This window comes from Antrostomus carolinensis, unplaced genomic scaffold (genome assembly GCF_000700745.2).
Source record: "Antrostomus carolinensis isolate BGI_N321 unplaced genomic scaffold, ASM70074v2 scaffold7195, whole genome shotgun sequence".
NCBI lineage: Eukaryota > Metazoa > Chordata > Aves > Caprimulgiformes > Caprimulgidae > Antrostomus > Antrostomus carolinensis.
Genome location: NW_010318369.1, coordinates 20642 through 38662, shown reverse-complemented (window position 1 = coordinate 38662; position 18021 = coordinate 20642). Strand labels below are relative to the sequence as shown.

General features: G+C 38.3%; 1 protein-coding gene across 2 annotated transcripts in view; it reads left to right on the top strand.

The window, feature by feature from the left end:
- The window catches only part of SLC24A4 (solute carrier family 24 member 4), a 34792-nt gene that overhangs the window by 7550 nt on the left and 9221 nt on the right, over window positions 1-18021 (top strand). Inside the window, exons 8-11 of one of the 2 annotated variants that reach the window (XM_010168866.2) lie at window positions 1012-1154; window positions 5953-6122; window positions 7999-8143; window positions 17306-17472. In XM_010168866.2, the coding sequence (XP_010167168.1) occupies window positions 1012-1154; window positions 5953-6122; window positions 7999-8143; window positions 17306-17472 (625 nt within the window). The remainder of the gene's footprint in view (window positions 1-1011; window positions 1155-5952; window positions 6123-7998; window positions 8144-17305; window positions 17473-18021) is intronic. The other variant, XM_029085168.1, reaches the window with a different exon arrangement.

Below are 18021 nucleotides of genomic sequence, written 5' to 3'. Positions count from 1 at the left end.
TGAGAACCATACAGCCAGTCGTGTTTCTGTGTAAGATCGCTTACTTTTTCATGCTTGATCAGTTTCGCTCTAGATTTGTGCTCAGTCAACAGCAAATATTTTCATACATCCTTTTCATAGTGCACTGAGGTAAAGCAGCTTTCAGAAATAGTTGAGAGGAGATTTCATTTATACAGAGATCTGTGAAAACGTTCACTGCGTACTCTGGATTGTAAGCACACAGCACATCAGCTGTTACATATATTTTGTAACCTCTGGAGAACAAGGTCAAGGAACATTTGACAGACTGCTAAGCATGTATTGATGTTCAGACCATCTGATACCAGACTGTGTACTGACATTCTTCTTCTGTAGTGTCACTGCCTCTAACAGGGTAACCAGAGGTCTGACTGTTACTGCAAGGGTCTGTAAGTCCACCCTTCTACTGCAAGTTGCTTAAACTTATCCCTCGGTGCTCTCTCCTCACAAATCACCCTTTTTGGAACTTCAGTCTCTCTTTTCTCCTACATCAGGCCTTAGCAGAGTTCATTGACAACCCTCTTAGATCCCACCCTAGTGCTAAAATAGGTGCATTCTTTCTTTAGAAGGGTATGGTCAATAGTCCCACAAATGGTCAACTGTCCCTGAAATGCTCAAGCACCTGCCATGAGGAAGACAGTACTTTGACAAACTGGGTGAGGTGAATTGAGAGCTGCTGCAGGAGGGAAGAAGCTGTTGTATAGTGAAAGTCCTGGCTGCAAAATCTGCAGCTCCAGCGTTTTGCCTTCACTAAATCTGCTTTAGTGTCTTTTTGCAGTTTGCTGTATCTCATGAGAGATAGGTGTAGCCTTTGCTTTCCTATCAGCTTGCCACTGAATTGTATAGTCCTTTCTCATTAACTTCTTACTAGTTGTCAGAGAATATGCATCTAAGCTTTACTGCTTGCCTGCATAAGTTGTTCTCAGACACTTAAAAGTTTGACAAGGAAATGCAACAATGCAACCTTTTCATACCTTTCCTTTGCACTTTCAGGTACAATGTGAAGATGCAAAGTTTCTTCACCTTTAAAAGCAAGAATGTTGGAAATGGTGACACAGTCAACAATGAACTAGAAGATGGTAATAAGTGTTATGCCTCTAGATGTGATGACCCGTCCATTCCGTTACTATGCAAAGGTAAGGCTGAGCAGACAGGACTTGGAAAAAGAGTAGTTCACAGGATATCCTTTCTATTTCTTTAATGTGGATCAAAACAGTGTTACTGTTCAGTCATAAGCAGGGATTTTTATTGGGTTAACTTGACAATTTAGCAGACTTCCAGAAGAAAAAAACCCAATCAAAATCTTTTTTTATATTCTGAATACAAAGCTGCTTTGCACATTGGCAATTTTGCTCCCTTTTCATCTCCTGTTCAGTGATGAGCTACAACACTGTGAAAGAAATGTTCTTTTGCCAGGAAGAAGGTAATTTTAACTTCAAAAATTAGTTTGGAACTAGAAGGGTATTGAAGGAAAGGGCATGGGCGGATCAGTGGGCAAGAGGGATTACATGTTGAGTTCAGATCCTCAGAAGACTGGCTTTCACATGCTTAAATAGCTCTGCATAAATTGCCAAGCACATATGTAAAATTGAGAAATGCTGGTTCTTTGCTGTCTGTGTCTTTGTCATAAAGAGGAAGATGATCTTACCCAGCTTCTGGTACTGAAGGTAAGTAAACATACCTGGGTATTTTTGGCTTTTTTGTAAGCCTGTTTTTATTATTGTCTTATTCCTCTCTTCTCTGTAGTGCAAAATAATTTCTACCTTCAAAGCACAAACCAAGTAATTTAGTGGGGTCTTGGGCTTCTCTAAACGATTGAGGTCTCCTTACTTTGCAAACATCTCCTAATCTAGGCGAAGGAGCTCAGCAATGTAGGTAGCAGTTAGAAAGGTCCTCATGTAATAACAAATAGTGGCTAACAGGAATTTAGAGCAGACTTGGAGAATCCCATTCTTTTCTGCTTTTAGTGTTTAGGCTGGGATCTCTCCAAGATAGGTCACTTACTACAAGTTTATGCAATGACAGTACACTGATACTCTGGTCTCAGATATGGTGTTTAGACAATAGTTTATTACAAAAGTAATAATATAGATTTAAAACTACTTCTCGTAGAACTTTGTAGCATAATTAAATGAAGATGTCTTTGAAATACTTTGATCTCATTTTACAATGAATTTTTGTGAACATTGACTATGAAATAGTGGAGTCTGTCACTTGCACATGGAGGTATGTACATACAAGGTTCAGAGGATACCTCCTAGGGCAGTTGCTAATTATGTATTCAAGTGGGGACACAGGAAAAGGATGATGCGGTGAAGGAACAGATATTAGTGAGTTTTACTTCTGAAGCATTTGTTGGGTTCTGATGTCATCTCCCTGCATGCTCTCCTCTCTAGCCACTGTGTAGTAAAGGGATGATAGCACAGAGTGCTTGCCTGTCCACCTGTTTCCTTTTCAGGAAATGAGAAGGTTATTTAATGCTTGTGAATCACATACAGTAATTTTAGGAAAAGGAGCAAGGAAGCTAATAAAAACTTGGACTCAGGAGAATGGTGTCTCCACTAGCAACTGTCCATGGCAGATTTCTTCTCTAATTTCCCTCAAAGAGGCATTGAGACTGCAGTTTCAGTCAGATTTCCTTTGCCTTCTCCAGCATCCATTACACAGATAATGCTATATTGGAAGGACCATTGTTCAAATTTCGAGTGTGTAGATATTATCACATCCCTACATGGGATGAGAGAGGACATGAAGAAGATATTAAGAAGGTGATGGTTTGGAGTGAGCAGTGGGAGAGAAGGATGGCAATGTTAGCCTAACTGCTTTGTAGATGGGTGCTTTATGTGTCAAGAAGCTGTCCTACAAAACCCTCACATGGTGCCTGTTGCATCTCCCTGCTGTTGAGTCAAAATATGCCATGACCTATCAGTGACTTGCTGTTAGTTGGCACGTGGCTGACTTCATAAGCTGAGTTGCACCTTCCCCAGCAGCAGCCTTCAGAAACAGGAGCACTGCTAGTAGCAGGGAGAGGGCTAGAGTTGGCCTCTGCCTTACGTCCATCCACTGGTGAGCAAGTTTCATGGTCCACTGAAAAGCTTCATTTGGCTTCAGCAAGGTGTAGGTCTAACCTTAATCTGATTTTCCACATGAGGAAAGTCTGATTACTTCCCAAAAAAGAAAAGTTGCTTTGGGTGAGGAACTTTCTTCCTACCAAGGATAGTGAGTCTGTTGCTTAAGGTGCAGATAAAAGGGGAGTTTACACGCTGCACAGCTTGCTTTTATGCTTGTAACTTCTATTACTCTCAAGAGCTTCCAGTGTTACAATATAAAAGCTCCATTAACTCAAGTTTCAGAGAGAAAAAAACCAGCTTTTCACCAAAAGATAAATTAAATTTCATGGGCAAGTTCTGCACACACAGGTAAAGGTGAAGTATTTGTACTTTGTGAATAATGGTCCTATTTTAGGAGTACATACTTGTGGCTCGCTGCTCTTGGCTTTTATTATGTTGACCCAAATTTCCACCAGGTGGCATGGTTCGATTCCTGCCTAAAACCAGAAACCCTTGACAAAAGTGGGTTTGTGAACAGTGTGATGCAGATACCCAGAGTTTGTCAGGAGTCAGCTAAAGTCAGCAAGAAGCTTTCTGTTGATTTTGACAGAGTTGTTGATGACCCTTCGTGGTGAGCAGGAAGTTCAGGTAGTTTGTTAAAAGGAAAAACCATTCTCAGAAGGTAATTTTCTAAGGCATATCACAAGGAAGTGAAAAAGGCTTTTCTCTGTCTCACATTTGTGAAAACCACCTTTGCAATTTTTAGGTGGAGCCTGTTTGTACCATATGGGGCCGAGGTATATATGTTTATGGACATAGAGAGTGAGACTGAAAAGCTGTTATGAAAATAGAAGAGCAGTGTGCTGCAGTAAGTAAAAAAAGCTGCAGTTAGTTATATATATGTTTTTAGTGATGTATTCTACATCAATGTTGAGGTTTTTATCATGGTATTTCATCAAAGCTCAGTATGTTTGGTCACTGTCTCCTTACTGCTCTAAGAAACAGTTCCAAAGTAACTGCAGTGCTTTTCCATGTTTTTCATTATACTGTAAGATAATGAAGCACTTTGTAGACTTCACTGGAAAAACTCACTTGAGAGTAGTTATTCTGATGAGACTTTTAAAAAGATATTTGGCCTTTTTGCCTTACCAGAATTAGTCAAACATTTCTTTTTCCTTGTCTAACTAAAGCAAGTCTTAAGCTACTGTGACTGAGTCCTCTTCTGTGAGGACTGGCTCCCTGGTAGCTTGTCTGGCTATATATTCCTTCACAGAAAAGCTGCTACACTGTTAAGAGTCATTGGAATGGATGTGCTCTGTATTTGCATTATCAGCTGCAGTACTCAGCAAGGTTAATTTGTTTTAGATGTCAGGGCAGGGGGAGGATAATTGCTCCTTTATGTTTATCAAATGCAAAATTTACTACTAGTTCTATTCTTCATTAGAGATATTAAGCTGCAAGACAAGACTACAGAGTGGATTCTTTGAGAAGGGCATATTTCTTTGTGAAACCAAACATGGCTTTATGACACCTCAGGTGACCCCAGTGTACTCATTGAAAACTCATTTTAGTGAAACAAAGCAAGACACTCAAATGCTAAAGGCTAAACAATATAACTGTTTACTGGTGATTTACAGGCTTGGTAGGTTTTTCTTGTGGGATTATAATGGAAGGCTATTTTTCTTCAACCTCAAATATGTTAGAAGATGCTTGAGACAGCAAAGCCTTTATTGCATGATGTGATTTATATGCATGCATGGATCCAGTCTTCTTCCTGAAAAACAAAAATATTTCAATGCTGTTAACAATGCAAAAAAATAAAAATATAGATTTCTCTGTGTTTAGAACAGGTCCATTTTAATTCCTGTGTTTGAGTTGAATGTTTTCTTAGATTTCCTTTGCTTCCTGACTGAAACCATGCACTAATAATTATCTTTCACTTCTATCTCCTAAATTCTCTTCCTCTTCTTTATGTAAGTAACTTAATGCAAAAAGGGAGTGGGAGGGTGAAGCCAAACTAAGCAAAGCAGAAAACAAGCAGCAAAGAATTTTGTTGGGTTTTTTTCCTGTACATATTATTACATGTAATAATTAGTATTTATTACAGTTGTATGCATATTTCCTGCCCTGCTTTCTAACACCACATGGGTATGTCTCCTGTCTGCTGAGCCTTGCTCTGCTTGCTATGTGTAGTCTGTAGCATTTGTGAGAATATTGGTTTGTTGTTGAGCTCTGAAAGTCTTTGCCTGTACTTGTGTTGATTTCCAATACAATTTTGTCTCTCTTTGTTCTTAACACAGTTGAACAAAACCCTTAAACTTGGTACAAGTTCTTTTATATTAACATACCTTTGTTCCCGGCAATTGTTGGTTTTCATTGTTTCAAATCTTGTCATGTTAGAGGTATTGATAATACTCTGTGAAGGTAAAGTGAAGATTTCCAAAAGGAGTGAGCACAACATTAGGGACCTCTGGATGTGCAGCACCTTGTCCAGTGGGATGGCTTTAGAGGTTTTGGGAGCTCTGTCTGCACTACTACAGTGCAAATGCATTTAGAGAAGTCTTACAAAACTGTAGTGGGACATAAGCAAAGAAAACTGGTACTACATCATGAATGGCTGGGTAAAAACTGTTCCCAGTCATCTGAGAAGGGGTTGGTGGCTACCGTAGCAGAGTGAAATCCCTTTTCAGTACGTGATCTAAACGAAGTGCACAATTGATGAGCAGATTCATCAGGCTGCAGAAATATGACAGGGAGGTCAGTCATGAATTCAAGTATTCAGATGAATATTCCTCTCCACGTGAACCTGAAAAGAATGACTCTGGGTGATGTGAAGCATTGTAAGATCAATTCCACAGCTAACTCTGTCCATTGTGATCATTAGTGAAGGGGATGCAGCAGTATGGCAAAAACAATGTTGTGATGGTGGATGAGATAATCTGCTCCAGTCCCCCCAAATACCGGTTCCCTGAAGCTGGATTACGGATTATGATTACAAATAAATTTGGACCACGCACCAGAATGCGGATGGCAAGCCGACTCATCATTAACGAGGTAGGTTCATTAAGAAAACAAAGGCTATGGAGGGATTACCACAGAGCCGTGTTCACAGTGATTCTGGAATTCAGATTCTGCCATGTTCCTAGAGATGGGCTGCAGCTATGTCTTTCTCTAGCGGCTGTGTCACAGCAGATTTGATGATGGATTCCCAATTGGTGATGCTGCCTGCCTTAATGGGAGGGCAGTCACCAAGGAGGGACTCCCTTATCTCCCTGCAAGATGTTTGTTTCTGTGTGTGTGTGTGTGTGTATGTACACACATACTTTTATCTGGATTTTATCTGCAGCAGAAGAATTGGTTTTGCTCATTACAAAAGTGGCCAGGCTAAGAAAGGATTATATGGACAGGGCAACCAAAAATCTTTAAGAACTGCTCTTTTATTAGCAGCACATCAGGATCACGCAAATATTTGCCTTCCTTCTTAGTCTTCAGAGTAGTCCTCAGCTCAAAGTTAAAATGGACCAAAATATTTTCACGAGGGGAATTTGCCCTGGACAGTTACATTTAACTCTTACTGCTGTATTGTCACCACCATATATTACTTGTTTCATACCCTGCAGCTGAAGTGACAGGACTGGCCGAGTGACACTGTTCTGAGCTTGTATGAAGTACTTGGGGTGAAATCTTTGGCCTGCCAACCTTGGCTTCTAAAGCCAACCTGAAGGCAGGACTTTATCCTGTACTCCCTACAGTGTCAAATACGAGATGTTTTTACTCAGGCAAATAAACTAATCTCAGTCGTTTAAGAAATACAAGCTTTAGCAAGTTCCTAGAATTTGAAGATCATAACACAGTTCATGTGTCTCCCTAGCATTGCAAATACTCCAGTGAAGGAAAGCAGCACTAATATATTTATAACAAAAGTAAAATTTAACGGCAAAACAGTGAAATGTTTGTTAGGAAGTCAGCTTGGTGGCATACAGTCAAGAGCAGAAAATAAGACAGGGCACACAGCAGCAGTTAACTCCATTAAAGTTCTGCTTTGAAAAAAAAAAAAAATCTTAATGTATAATATGGACAGAGAGCTGATACTTGCTAGTTCAACATCTGCAAAAAACATTCTCTAAACCAGAGCATTTTGGAAAGTATTCAGATATGAGTTTTCTCTATTTTTAATTACAGTGTGTTAATTTTTTTTTTTTTTTTTTTTTTTTGCATGTTGTGCAGTTAGTTTATTTTTCAAGGCATTTCAGAGCACTTTGAGGAAGTTGCAACACTTTGCTAAGAAAAAGACAACACTTACTGACCCTGCATTATCTCATCTAACAAATTAAAAATATTTCTTTTTTTATAAAAGTAGGAAATTACTGTTACATCTCACATTCTCCAGTGTATTAGTGGACATATATACTGACATTTAAAACCTATCCCTGTAATTGTTGTGCTAGGTATTGGAACTGTAGCAGTCTTACACATGTCTGCAGGGGCAATTATGAGCTTTGTGAAAGTAGGTACTTGGTCAGGGGCAACAAAGGTTAGTCTTGCTTTTGAAATAGTAAGTAGGACCTTAACGTTTACTTCAAGGAATGAGAGTGAGAAGGAGGGAGAAGAGTTGGACCTGAGTAGGAGAGATCCTGGGTAATGAGCCTTTCATAAGTCATTCATTCTAATAGTGCAGAGATGCCTTGAGTGTTACCACTGGATTACGGTGCTATTGCTGGTTTGAGCGGGAATCATGCAGTGAGAAGTGCTGCAGAATAACCACGCTCATCAAAACATGGTGCAGAAGAGCAGATATGACAACTTTCTCTGTCATAGCTTGAAAGACTCCTTCCGGTGAGTTTGAGGTGGATAGTCAACACTGGCCTGATGGATTTAACAAAGTCTGTATTTTCCAAACTGTGGCAGTTTTGTCTTTGACACTGTGCAGCGTCAGCGGTTAATCCAGTCTGCCAATGGCTCAAGCAAACCACTTCAGAATGGGAGACATGAGAATATTGAAAATGGAAACATCCCTGTGGTGAACCAAGAGGAGGAAAGTGAACAGGACAATCTGTCTCCCTTTTCACTGCCAGGTAAGGTTTACTTTCCAAGTGTTTATAGTAAGGAAACAGAAAATAATTAAAATTACAAACACGGGGTTGTAAGAAAAGACAACATATGTGGAGAGAGAGGAGGAAAGGGATTGATTTGACTGTCTGAAGGCTGGATTTGATGACAGTAAAACTAGGCTGGAGGCTACATGGCTAAAAGCAGATCTTAGGAAAGTGTTTTCCAGACATCATGCACAATAACAGTGCTGGTTTACCAGAGGCAGAAGGAAAGCAGGTATGGCAGGTTTATATTAAAAAACCCAATGAGCACTGCACTGCTAGTAATTTTGAAGTCAACAGTTAATAATGGCCTGCTGGAGATTGCTAGGCCAGGGACAGCTAGGTGTATAAATATAAAATAACTTGATTTAATGACTGTAGGGGAGGCTTCTTGGATGAAGAGGAAAAAAGGTTTATGGGGAGAGAGAGTGTGTAATATCTTTGACAGTGTTTAAAATTCTTAGAATAGCAGTGTGTAATAATATTCACCTTGTGAAATTTTTTGAAAAATTTTTGGTGTGAATGACTATGTATAAACAACCTTATTATGTTGGTGCCCTTAGCACATAACAGATTGACTCTCCCTCAAAAGCTTTTGAGATTAGACAGCTGAGATTAGATCACCCCTCACAGACGTGCAGTCAGTAGTCATCTGCCACACAGTTACATTTTAACACAAGTATTACTTGACATAAATGAATACCACATGCAGTCAAAAAGAAGGAAGAATTTTCCATGTTGTATATGATTCTAATTTCTTAGAGAACCCGTTGCATCAGTTGCTGTCTTTTTGGAAGAGATATTTGTGACTGAACAAACATGGAAGCATACTATGTGAATACCAGATAAAACCGTATGTTTTCATGTGTTACTGGACTGTGTGCTCTTACAGGAGCTTCTTGTAGTCAGCAGTTATGGACTTTCATCAAAGGTGAAGAATGGAAACAAACTGATTCACTGAAGATAGCCCATTAGCTCCTGATAATCAATAAGATAATGAAAAAACTGTCTTTATTGTGCGGCGAAGTAAGTGGATCCAAGTCAGCAATATGCTTGTGCACATTAACTTGTTGTTAATAATAATAATAATGATAAAATAATAATAATAATAATGACAGTAACAGTAATAAACAACTTCTAAAGAACAAAAATGTCTCCCCAAACCATCTTCAAGATGCAGGATTCAATGCTTGTCGTGACAAAGAAGATATTTTAACTGAGTTGTTTTTAACAAATTTTTGCATTCAAGTTTTAATTAGGGCAGTGCAATCATGCATTTCTTCTTACATTCCAGGACAGTGTAGAAATCTTAACCTGTGGCAAACATTACCTGGAGACCAAATTGTCATACTTGGATTTGTTCAAGACTCGGACAACTTCTTTATAAATAAAAAATAGTTTTTGGAGTAGAGCTTCCTAAGCGCGTGACATTCACAATAGATTAAATGCTTTGAAGTAAGGAGGGAGTTATTAGTTATGCCATTGGCCTTTTCTAAATGCAGTTTTTCTGCATTTTTGAGAAAGTCTTTAAAGATAATTGAGGTGTAACAGGCCAAAGTAAAACCACTGATGATATAGTTCATACTGGAATGGAGCAAAAGTTCAACTTGAACTCAAAGAGTTTGTTTAAAGTGGTAAAGTGATCGTTTAAAATCTTCATCATTATCTTCAGGTTTTGTTACTCCTCTGTTGTCTGGAGATTATTATCTATTGGTTGGATTGTTGTTGCTCAACTCATATATTCTGAGGAAGAATTCTTTTATTTTTGCTTCCAGAAGTATGACTTTAATAACTTTGGAGAAAATGTAAAGAACCAGCATTATGCTTTATTGCTGTTTAAGTACTGTGGCACAATCAGTAGCCTAAAAGAATCCTGACATTTAAAACTGGCTTTAGGGAAGAGGTAGTTTTCAGTTTCCCAGGATCCCCTCCGTTTTTCTTCTGATGTATTTTCAGGCCAAGAGTAAGCCATGTACATTTTCTAAAGATCAGAAGTTCATGTATTCTTTCAGTACTATGAAGAGCTCTATGAAGAATAGACCTTCACTATCCAATAGGACTTTCCATGTCAACTGCTTGCAGTGTGCTAAGTAGAAAATTCACTCCAGTATTTTAAGAGCTGCAACAGAAATGACTACGAATTGGCCCAAACATTTTTTTTTCTGTTGTTGTGTTCACCTTTTTTAGCCTAGTTTGGGGTTTGATTTTCCTCCTTCAAATTGTGTGTTCTAGATCATTTTGCAAGTATAAGTTTTTTCTGAAACAGAAATAAAAGTGAAGTTTAAAGCACTACATCATCTCTGAGTGATTCCCAGTAATCATTTGCCATCTCTGAGTTTTGCCTATTGTTCTCATTTATACTCTGTCAGCAGCAGTGCTCAGCAATACATATAGGGCTTTAGCACACTCAAATAGAGAAAAAAATAGTTACATTGAAACAGTCTCAAACTATAGCATCCAACACAGATCCCATATGTCAGATATCCAGAGAGATTCACCCCCAGGGTATGGTTCAGGCCCATCTTGAAACATGAGGCAGCACGTAGTTTTTATGGAAACTACATACAGTATCATACAAAGCACCCTTTGCCTTTGGTTTCTGTGTGGGAAGAAACATTCTCTTTAAAAGCGGAATTTCTTTCTTGACCTCATCTTTAGGCTATGATGATTATCTTCCAAAATAAAGGCTCATTTGATGCTTTACCATTTGATTACTCTACAGTTGTTTGGAAACAGGTCTTAAACTTTTAAAAAAAACCCCAAATCAGATCAGAATAAAGCAGGCTGAAACTGAGCAGGCATATGTTGACAACAAAATAATGTGTAAAAGCCCTTGCATAGCTCAGTAGTCTTTTAGAGCCCAGACTCAGAAAAGCACTTCTATGCAGCTCTTAATGGATGCTTAAATCCCATTCACTGTCATATGTTTGGGATCCTTTAAAATACTCAGTGTTCTCAGCTCCTGCTGGTATCACAGAAATGAAGAACTCCTTCTCTCACAGGATTGGACCATGGATGCTTTATATAAGTCATGATGGTGTTAGCTAAAATAGGAATAATAATATTTAGAGCTAAAATGAGACAGCAATAAAGGAGATTAGCAGTCCTGCCTATTTTTGTGTGGATCCAAAATATGAAGATGACATGTAGAATAGATGCAAAAGGCAATTAACAGTATCTACTAAAAACATAAAAAAATATTTGCACCTGGTCAAACAAAGTGATTGTCTTGCCCAATATTGTGACTCCAACCATGACTTTATGAAGGAGCCTGGGGAAGAATGAGACAGGACAAGTTGGCCTTCAGCTATTTTCAGCTCAAAGAACTTTCTGGACTGGCTATAATGTTTGAGTATTAAAGAATCCTTAATATATTTCTTCTTCATTAGCCTGTCTAATTATCATTGAATCTTTGCAAACATTTAACACCCACAGCATCCTTTGGGAAGGAGTTTCATGGTTATGTGAAGAACTATCTCATTTTATTTGCTTTGAACTTGGCTCCTACGAGCTTCATCTGATGTCTTTTATTGGAAAACACGGTGAACAAAGCAAACCCCCTGTACTTCACTTGGACACTCAGAATGCTGTTATATCCCCTATGGAGTTGACATCCTCAAGACTGAGCTATAGACAGAAAAGAGTTCCATGTGGAAATCTCTATAGTTTCTGTCTCTGCAAACACTAATGCAGAGTTCTTTTGGTTTTCTGCAATGCCCTCATCTAAAGTGCCCCTTTATATTTTGATCACCAGTGAACCCAGCAGACTTCCTGCTCCTAGTATATTTGAAGTAAGATTTATTGTGAATTTTGATTCCTCTTTGTAGTTGTTCCTCAGCCTCTTTTTGGCCTGCTTTATGGCGCTTTTGTCAAAGTTTGGAAACATGACTTAGGTGGCTGATTTAGGAAGAGAGCTAATTTCCATAGCTTCTCTGATGTTGTAAGAGAAGTTCTTCGAAGAAGGTAGTTCAGAGCAGGGCCTAAGTGTAGCATTCTGAAATGCTTTTTTGGAAGACCTTCCTTTTGCCACTGCTGGTCTAATGGCACATCTGCCTTAGGATTTTATTTCAGAATGCAGCTGTGCTTCTGAGGCATATCTCACTGTACTGCACTTCGATTTGCATCGTGTTCTTGGAGCTTGTGAACTGGACTCCTTTCATAGAAAACTAAACTGGAAAATGTGCTGCAGAAAAGCAATGAGTGTGCTCATTGGAGGAGGATACACAGAATAAATTGGAAGAGAAGTGGACAAGGATTTAGTAACTCATCACTTCACTCTGAAAGGGCAAAGAGGGACTTGAGGAAGTCTGTAAATTGCTATTCTCCCTTAAATAAACATTGATAAAGTAAACAGCAAGGGTAAAACATGCAAAATAAACCGTGCCAAATCCGCCTAAGTCAAACAAGATATGGGGAGTACCTCTGCTCAATTACATTTTAATTTTGTTGAATATTATCCTGTGTAAACCTGTAGCAACTTTGAGGTTAAAGCTTGTTTCTGCATACTGGAGCAAATTCTTTTTTCCAGACCCACTGTACCAAAAATGTGTGTTTAAAAGAAAATTATTGGCACAAATTTGAATATGCAAAATGTGGTAAAGGCACGGGCTGAAAATAGAAATCTGGCTTGTTTTAGTCAGATCTCATGGTCTGCAATTTGGAACTTGTATTCTGGAAAATGGAACTTCCGAGAAAAGTGTTAGTAGTTTGGAAAATAGCCTGTTTTGGATGAGGATGAGAAATAAAACCTCAGTATTTTCCACAGAAAAAAATAATTCTTTCCAAAGCTCTGGTGCAGGAGAATTGCAATAAGAATGTTTTAATATGTCAGCTGCCCACTCGGAAAGCTGACAAAGGTTGGGCCTTCTTGGATACCCTTCTACACATTTCATAGCCTGTTTCTAGTGTGATAACACAGACTCTGGCCTTCACGGTTCCTGGGGAAAGCTGCAGAGCTGAAATCAATAAGGATTTTCCAAGAAGGTGCAGAGGCAGCTGCTGTGTTAATTTTCCTAACAGCAGATTGAAAACCATTTTCTCAGAAATTTTTCATTTTGCAACAAAGACATTTTTCAGTGGAAAAAAATTCTGGTAGAAAATTCACAATGGATCTAGTTTGTTATATCTATTTCAGCTGTTTCTATATTGAGTCCCATACTTGGGACAAAAATTTATATTTCTCTATTGTGGTTTGGCTAGGGCATGTGCTCAGAAATGAATTAGGCATTCAGATTGGCTAATTTACATATATTAAAGTTTTCCAGTCAGGCTCAACTCTGAACAACAGCACTTTCTAGCAGAAATTTACATGTTGTCTGGATGATTACAAAGTGTGGGGGCGTGTATGTTACTGTTACAAATTTTCGGGTTGAGAATTGAATTAATATTGCTAATGATACGTGGGCATAAGTTTATCTTTGTAAATATAAAGCCTAATTAGGACCAGGGGGACAGATTATTTAAAAATCACTTTTCATTGGGGGAAAAACAGTTGGATTTTTTTTTTTATTTTTTTTTTTTCAAAATGAAAATGGTAGAGAGATTTTAAAAAGATAAAAAATAAATTTTAAAATTATAAAATGGAGCACCAGAAAATTGGCAGCAATAATCTTCCTAGGCCAGCCTGGACGTGCCTTATTTTTCTTCTAAGTTTACCATTGTCCAAAGGAAAATCCCAGAAAAATAGATATAAATAGTAAACTCCAGGAAGCCTTTCTCATTTTGCAGAAACTATTAGAGAAAAGCTTTGCCATTTTTCAAGTTGCCTTAAATTAGAGATTTATATGAATTCATAACAATACAGTTATGAAATCCTGTGTGCCAATTAGATTCATGCTTTTCGGGGATGTTATAATTTTTTTAGATCAGTCAGCTACTAATTTGCCCTTTGTAAGGGGATGCTTTTTTCTCATGAGAAAAGGTTTAGTCATGTCCTGAAGTAGCTACTGTGTGGAGTGGTGGTCTGTGCTTGACTGCTACACTTCTAAAGGGAAGACTAAGTGGAAAAGCTATAAAATTTGACTACAGTAACTTAGATCTGACTCCTGATGGTGTAGTTGCAGACTCCAGTCTGTCTACCTCGGCAAAAGTGTTTTCTATGCAGCTCATTGACTGTAGGCTCTCTGCAGTATATACGTTTGAATTTCTGTTTCAGATTAGCTCTAGCTTCGTCCCATGGACTATTACTTGGGGCACTTTTTAGTTTGTGCCTCTGGTTCAGCTTTATACCAAGGGAATCTTGTTGGTGTGATACAGGGCTGCTCTGTATTGCAAACTAAAATACAGTAAATTGCAAACCACAATACAGTAAATGGGGACAATCAGGAGGTTTACTTCAAGGGCACACTCCTGATCTGATTGAAAGCAGAAATGTAGTTTCGTACTTCTCTACTGAGCTCCTCAACTCCGTGTGAATGCTGCAAATAAGACAGTATTTTTCCTGTAGAAAGGCACTTCCTTTAGTACCTTAAGGAAATATCCCTTTCCTCAGTGCTGTAATGTGTGTTGTTGACTTTATTTACCAGGACACTATCTGTTTGTGAAAGTAATTATTGTAAGCATAACATCTGGGAAGATGACAAGCCCAGAAATGAATTGAAAATTACTAAAGGGCTCTTTGTTGTATGGCTGCTGCTTCATTTTCAGAAACATTGTAATCAGACTCTTCTGTAATGATACCTCTCTGAAATACTTGGCATGCTTGGCTTCCAGATATCTGGAGAAACAGAAAGATGGATCCATAAAGTAGGAAAAACAACTTCATGCAAAAAACCTCATCTTTTTCTTTTACAGCAGGGTGAAGTGAACAGAATATAGACCGGTGTTGCTTTCTTTAATAAAGCAATATTCTTTCATTATTGTCATGGGAAGTGCAGCAAACAAAATTCACCTTTCCTCAGCTTTGTGGGTTGTCGCAGGACCCTTCAGACCCAGGGCTCACGAGTGACCAGTACTGCTATTAAAACAACTGAGCTAAGGCCTTGTAATGAGACTGACTGTCTGTTTTTGCAGAGCAGCTATATATTGAACAATAGACTTAGTGAGAATGATAATTTTCTTCCTTGCAGATGTACTCGTGAGCTAAGCAGCAGTCATAAAACAATTTGTCATGAACTAAAAGCATACCTCAATTTAACAAATTTATCACTAAATAATTTTAATTATTCTTTTAGAGTAGGTGGTCAAAACCAAAATAACAGAGCAGCACAAGAAGTCATTTCAAAAGAAATAAACTGACCTAGGCCATGCTGACTTGTTTGACTATGAGCCAAGCTTAGCAACCTGAGTAGACAAAGAGTACAAATTAACTAGCAGTTTTTTGATGATCCAAACTGTAACAAGTTAAACAGGAGGAGGTATAAATTACCATAGGATATTTACAGCATTGTTAACAGAATTAAAGTGAGTTGTGAGATTAAAAGTGTCATTTTCTCAACAGAACAGATAAAAGATAGCTGTTTTAAAAATCTGTATAGCAGTATGTGGTCCCTTCCAATCCCTAACATTCTGTGATTCTGTGATATGTAACCAGAGGGGAAAAGGACATTCCTGTAAAATCTGTAATAGATCCCCAGTGACATGTAAAGTTCTAGGATTAGAATTGACCCTAGGAGACTTCAGTAGTTTTGTGTGTTAGAAGTTCCACAGCCACAAGCTAAATGGGAATAAAGAGCCAAGCTTAGTCTAAGATTTCCTGGTGGGTTGATGGCATATCAGAATTCACAAGGAAATCTCAAGTTAATGAGCTGATATGCAAGACAATTTAGTACTAGAATACAGACTGAAGGAAATGAGTGAAGACTTGTGTTTAGACTCACCAAGTTAATTTAGACCAGTAAGTAGCCTCAGAAATTACAAAAGCATTATTAATTTTTGAATGTTTATTTTTAAATTTCATTGCATCTGGTGCACATTGGTCCAGAGGACAGATTTCAGTCTAATTAAGTTCACTGACAAAAGCTCCCATTAAGCAAGTCCTAAATCCCAGTGTCTTTGCTGAAAGAAAATTCTGGGTGAAATTGATAGGAGCTTTCAGTGGTTTTTACTTGCCCTTTATAATTTAGCTAAATAATTTCACTGGAAGATGTATCTCATAATTTTCTTCAATGCAATCAACAATTTCATTCAAAATGACATATCATTATCAGTTAATGATGGAAATCCTTACTAGCAAAATTCTAAAATAATGTAAAGAAAACCCAAACAAAAACCACCTGGGATCTTCTGGGATCACCTGCTGTGTTGGCTGTGATACTCTGGTTTAGCCTGATGAGCAGATTTGTTATCCTATTTGCAAGATACCTCAGGAAACATATAAATATAAGTGCCCTATTTATTTATGGCCCAATTATAAAATAATTATCTTTTATATATTGAGATTTATGTGCATATTGAAAATACTTTATATTTTTTAAAAATGAAAAGGTGTGTACTTGTCTTCAGTAATGAGAGTTCTCTGGCATTTCTCACCAGATAATTTTGGAGAGCCGTATGAGGGAAGTCATTAACTTCAGTTTCCTTTTATAGAGGATAAGAGATCATCTTAAGGTGGTGCTATACGCAGTTGGAGAGAGTTAACAAGTCTAACAAGTCTAAACTAAGCACCAGTTTAAAGTTCTACCCAGGTGACCACAGTGAGGCATGTGGAACAAGTTTGTTATGTTCATAGGCTGAGTCTGTGCTTCTGTTTTCTGTGAAAGAATTTTCTGTTGCTGCACTGAACATACAGGTTGTTTTCACTACAAGAATTTCCATCGTCCTTTTTAAAAGGTGAGGGGGGTGGGGCTTTTCAGTTGTTTGGTTTTGTTTTTTTAAAAATTTTGGATTAATAGTAATAGAAGTATTTGAAAAAGCAACAAACCTGACAACTAATTTTGGTTTTAAAAGCAGCTATGCTTTTAAATAATTTAAATTTTTTCATGGATTTACATAGACCTTGTCAGGCTGAACAAGGTTCTGGATGTGCACACAGAACTTGGCTGAGAGTGACGAGAGCAAGTACAGATGAAAGGTACACTGGAAAATGAGCTGACGTGTACAGTTGTAAACATCCTTCTGGGATCTCATGGTCTTCAAAGAGGTGTAACTAGACCTGGGATAGTGATGGGAAAGCTAAACTGGTTCTTTCCTTTCTTTGTCCTGCAGATGGAAAAATGAACAAAATTAAATGGGTTTTGACGTGGCCGTTGATATTTGTGCTCTTTTGCACCATTCCGAACTGCAGCAAACCACGGTGGGAGAGGTGTTTTATGGTGACATTCATCTTATCCACCTTCTGGATTGCCTTGTTCTCCTACTTCATGGTGTGGATGGTAAGTGCATGTAGCAGGACTTCCCCTCAAGAGTGAAATGTGTATCTCCAGATAGATAATAGATATTTTGTGTATTTGTTAAAGAAAGGCATGCAGTTGTAATGCAGTCTTCTTCAGCTCATACTCTAATAATTATAATTTTAGCTTTCTACTGCTCTTTTCTACGCAAATAATTGGGCCTTTACTGTATAGGGCTCCATACAATACAGAAGGGTTCCAGCTTGATTTTCAGGAGAATATGGACATCCACAGCCTATTAGTAAAAGGGAGTTTAAATTAAAACATTTGAATCCTGAGTGGCCAGGGATCAGGTTAGGAAAGCCAAGGCCCTGACAGAATTAAATTTGGCCGGAGATGTCAGAGGCAACAAGAAAAGCTTCTACAGGTATGTCGGGGAGAAGAGGAAAACTAGGGAAAATGTGGGCCCTCTCCAGAAGGCAACAGGAGACCTGGTCACCCGGAACATTGAGAAGGCTGAGGTGCTCAGTGACTTTTTTGCCTCAGTCTTCACTGGCAAGGGCTCGTGCCACACTGCCCAAGTCCTAGAAA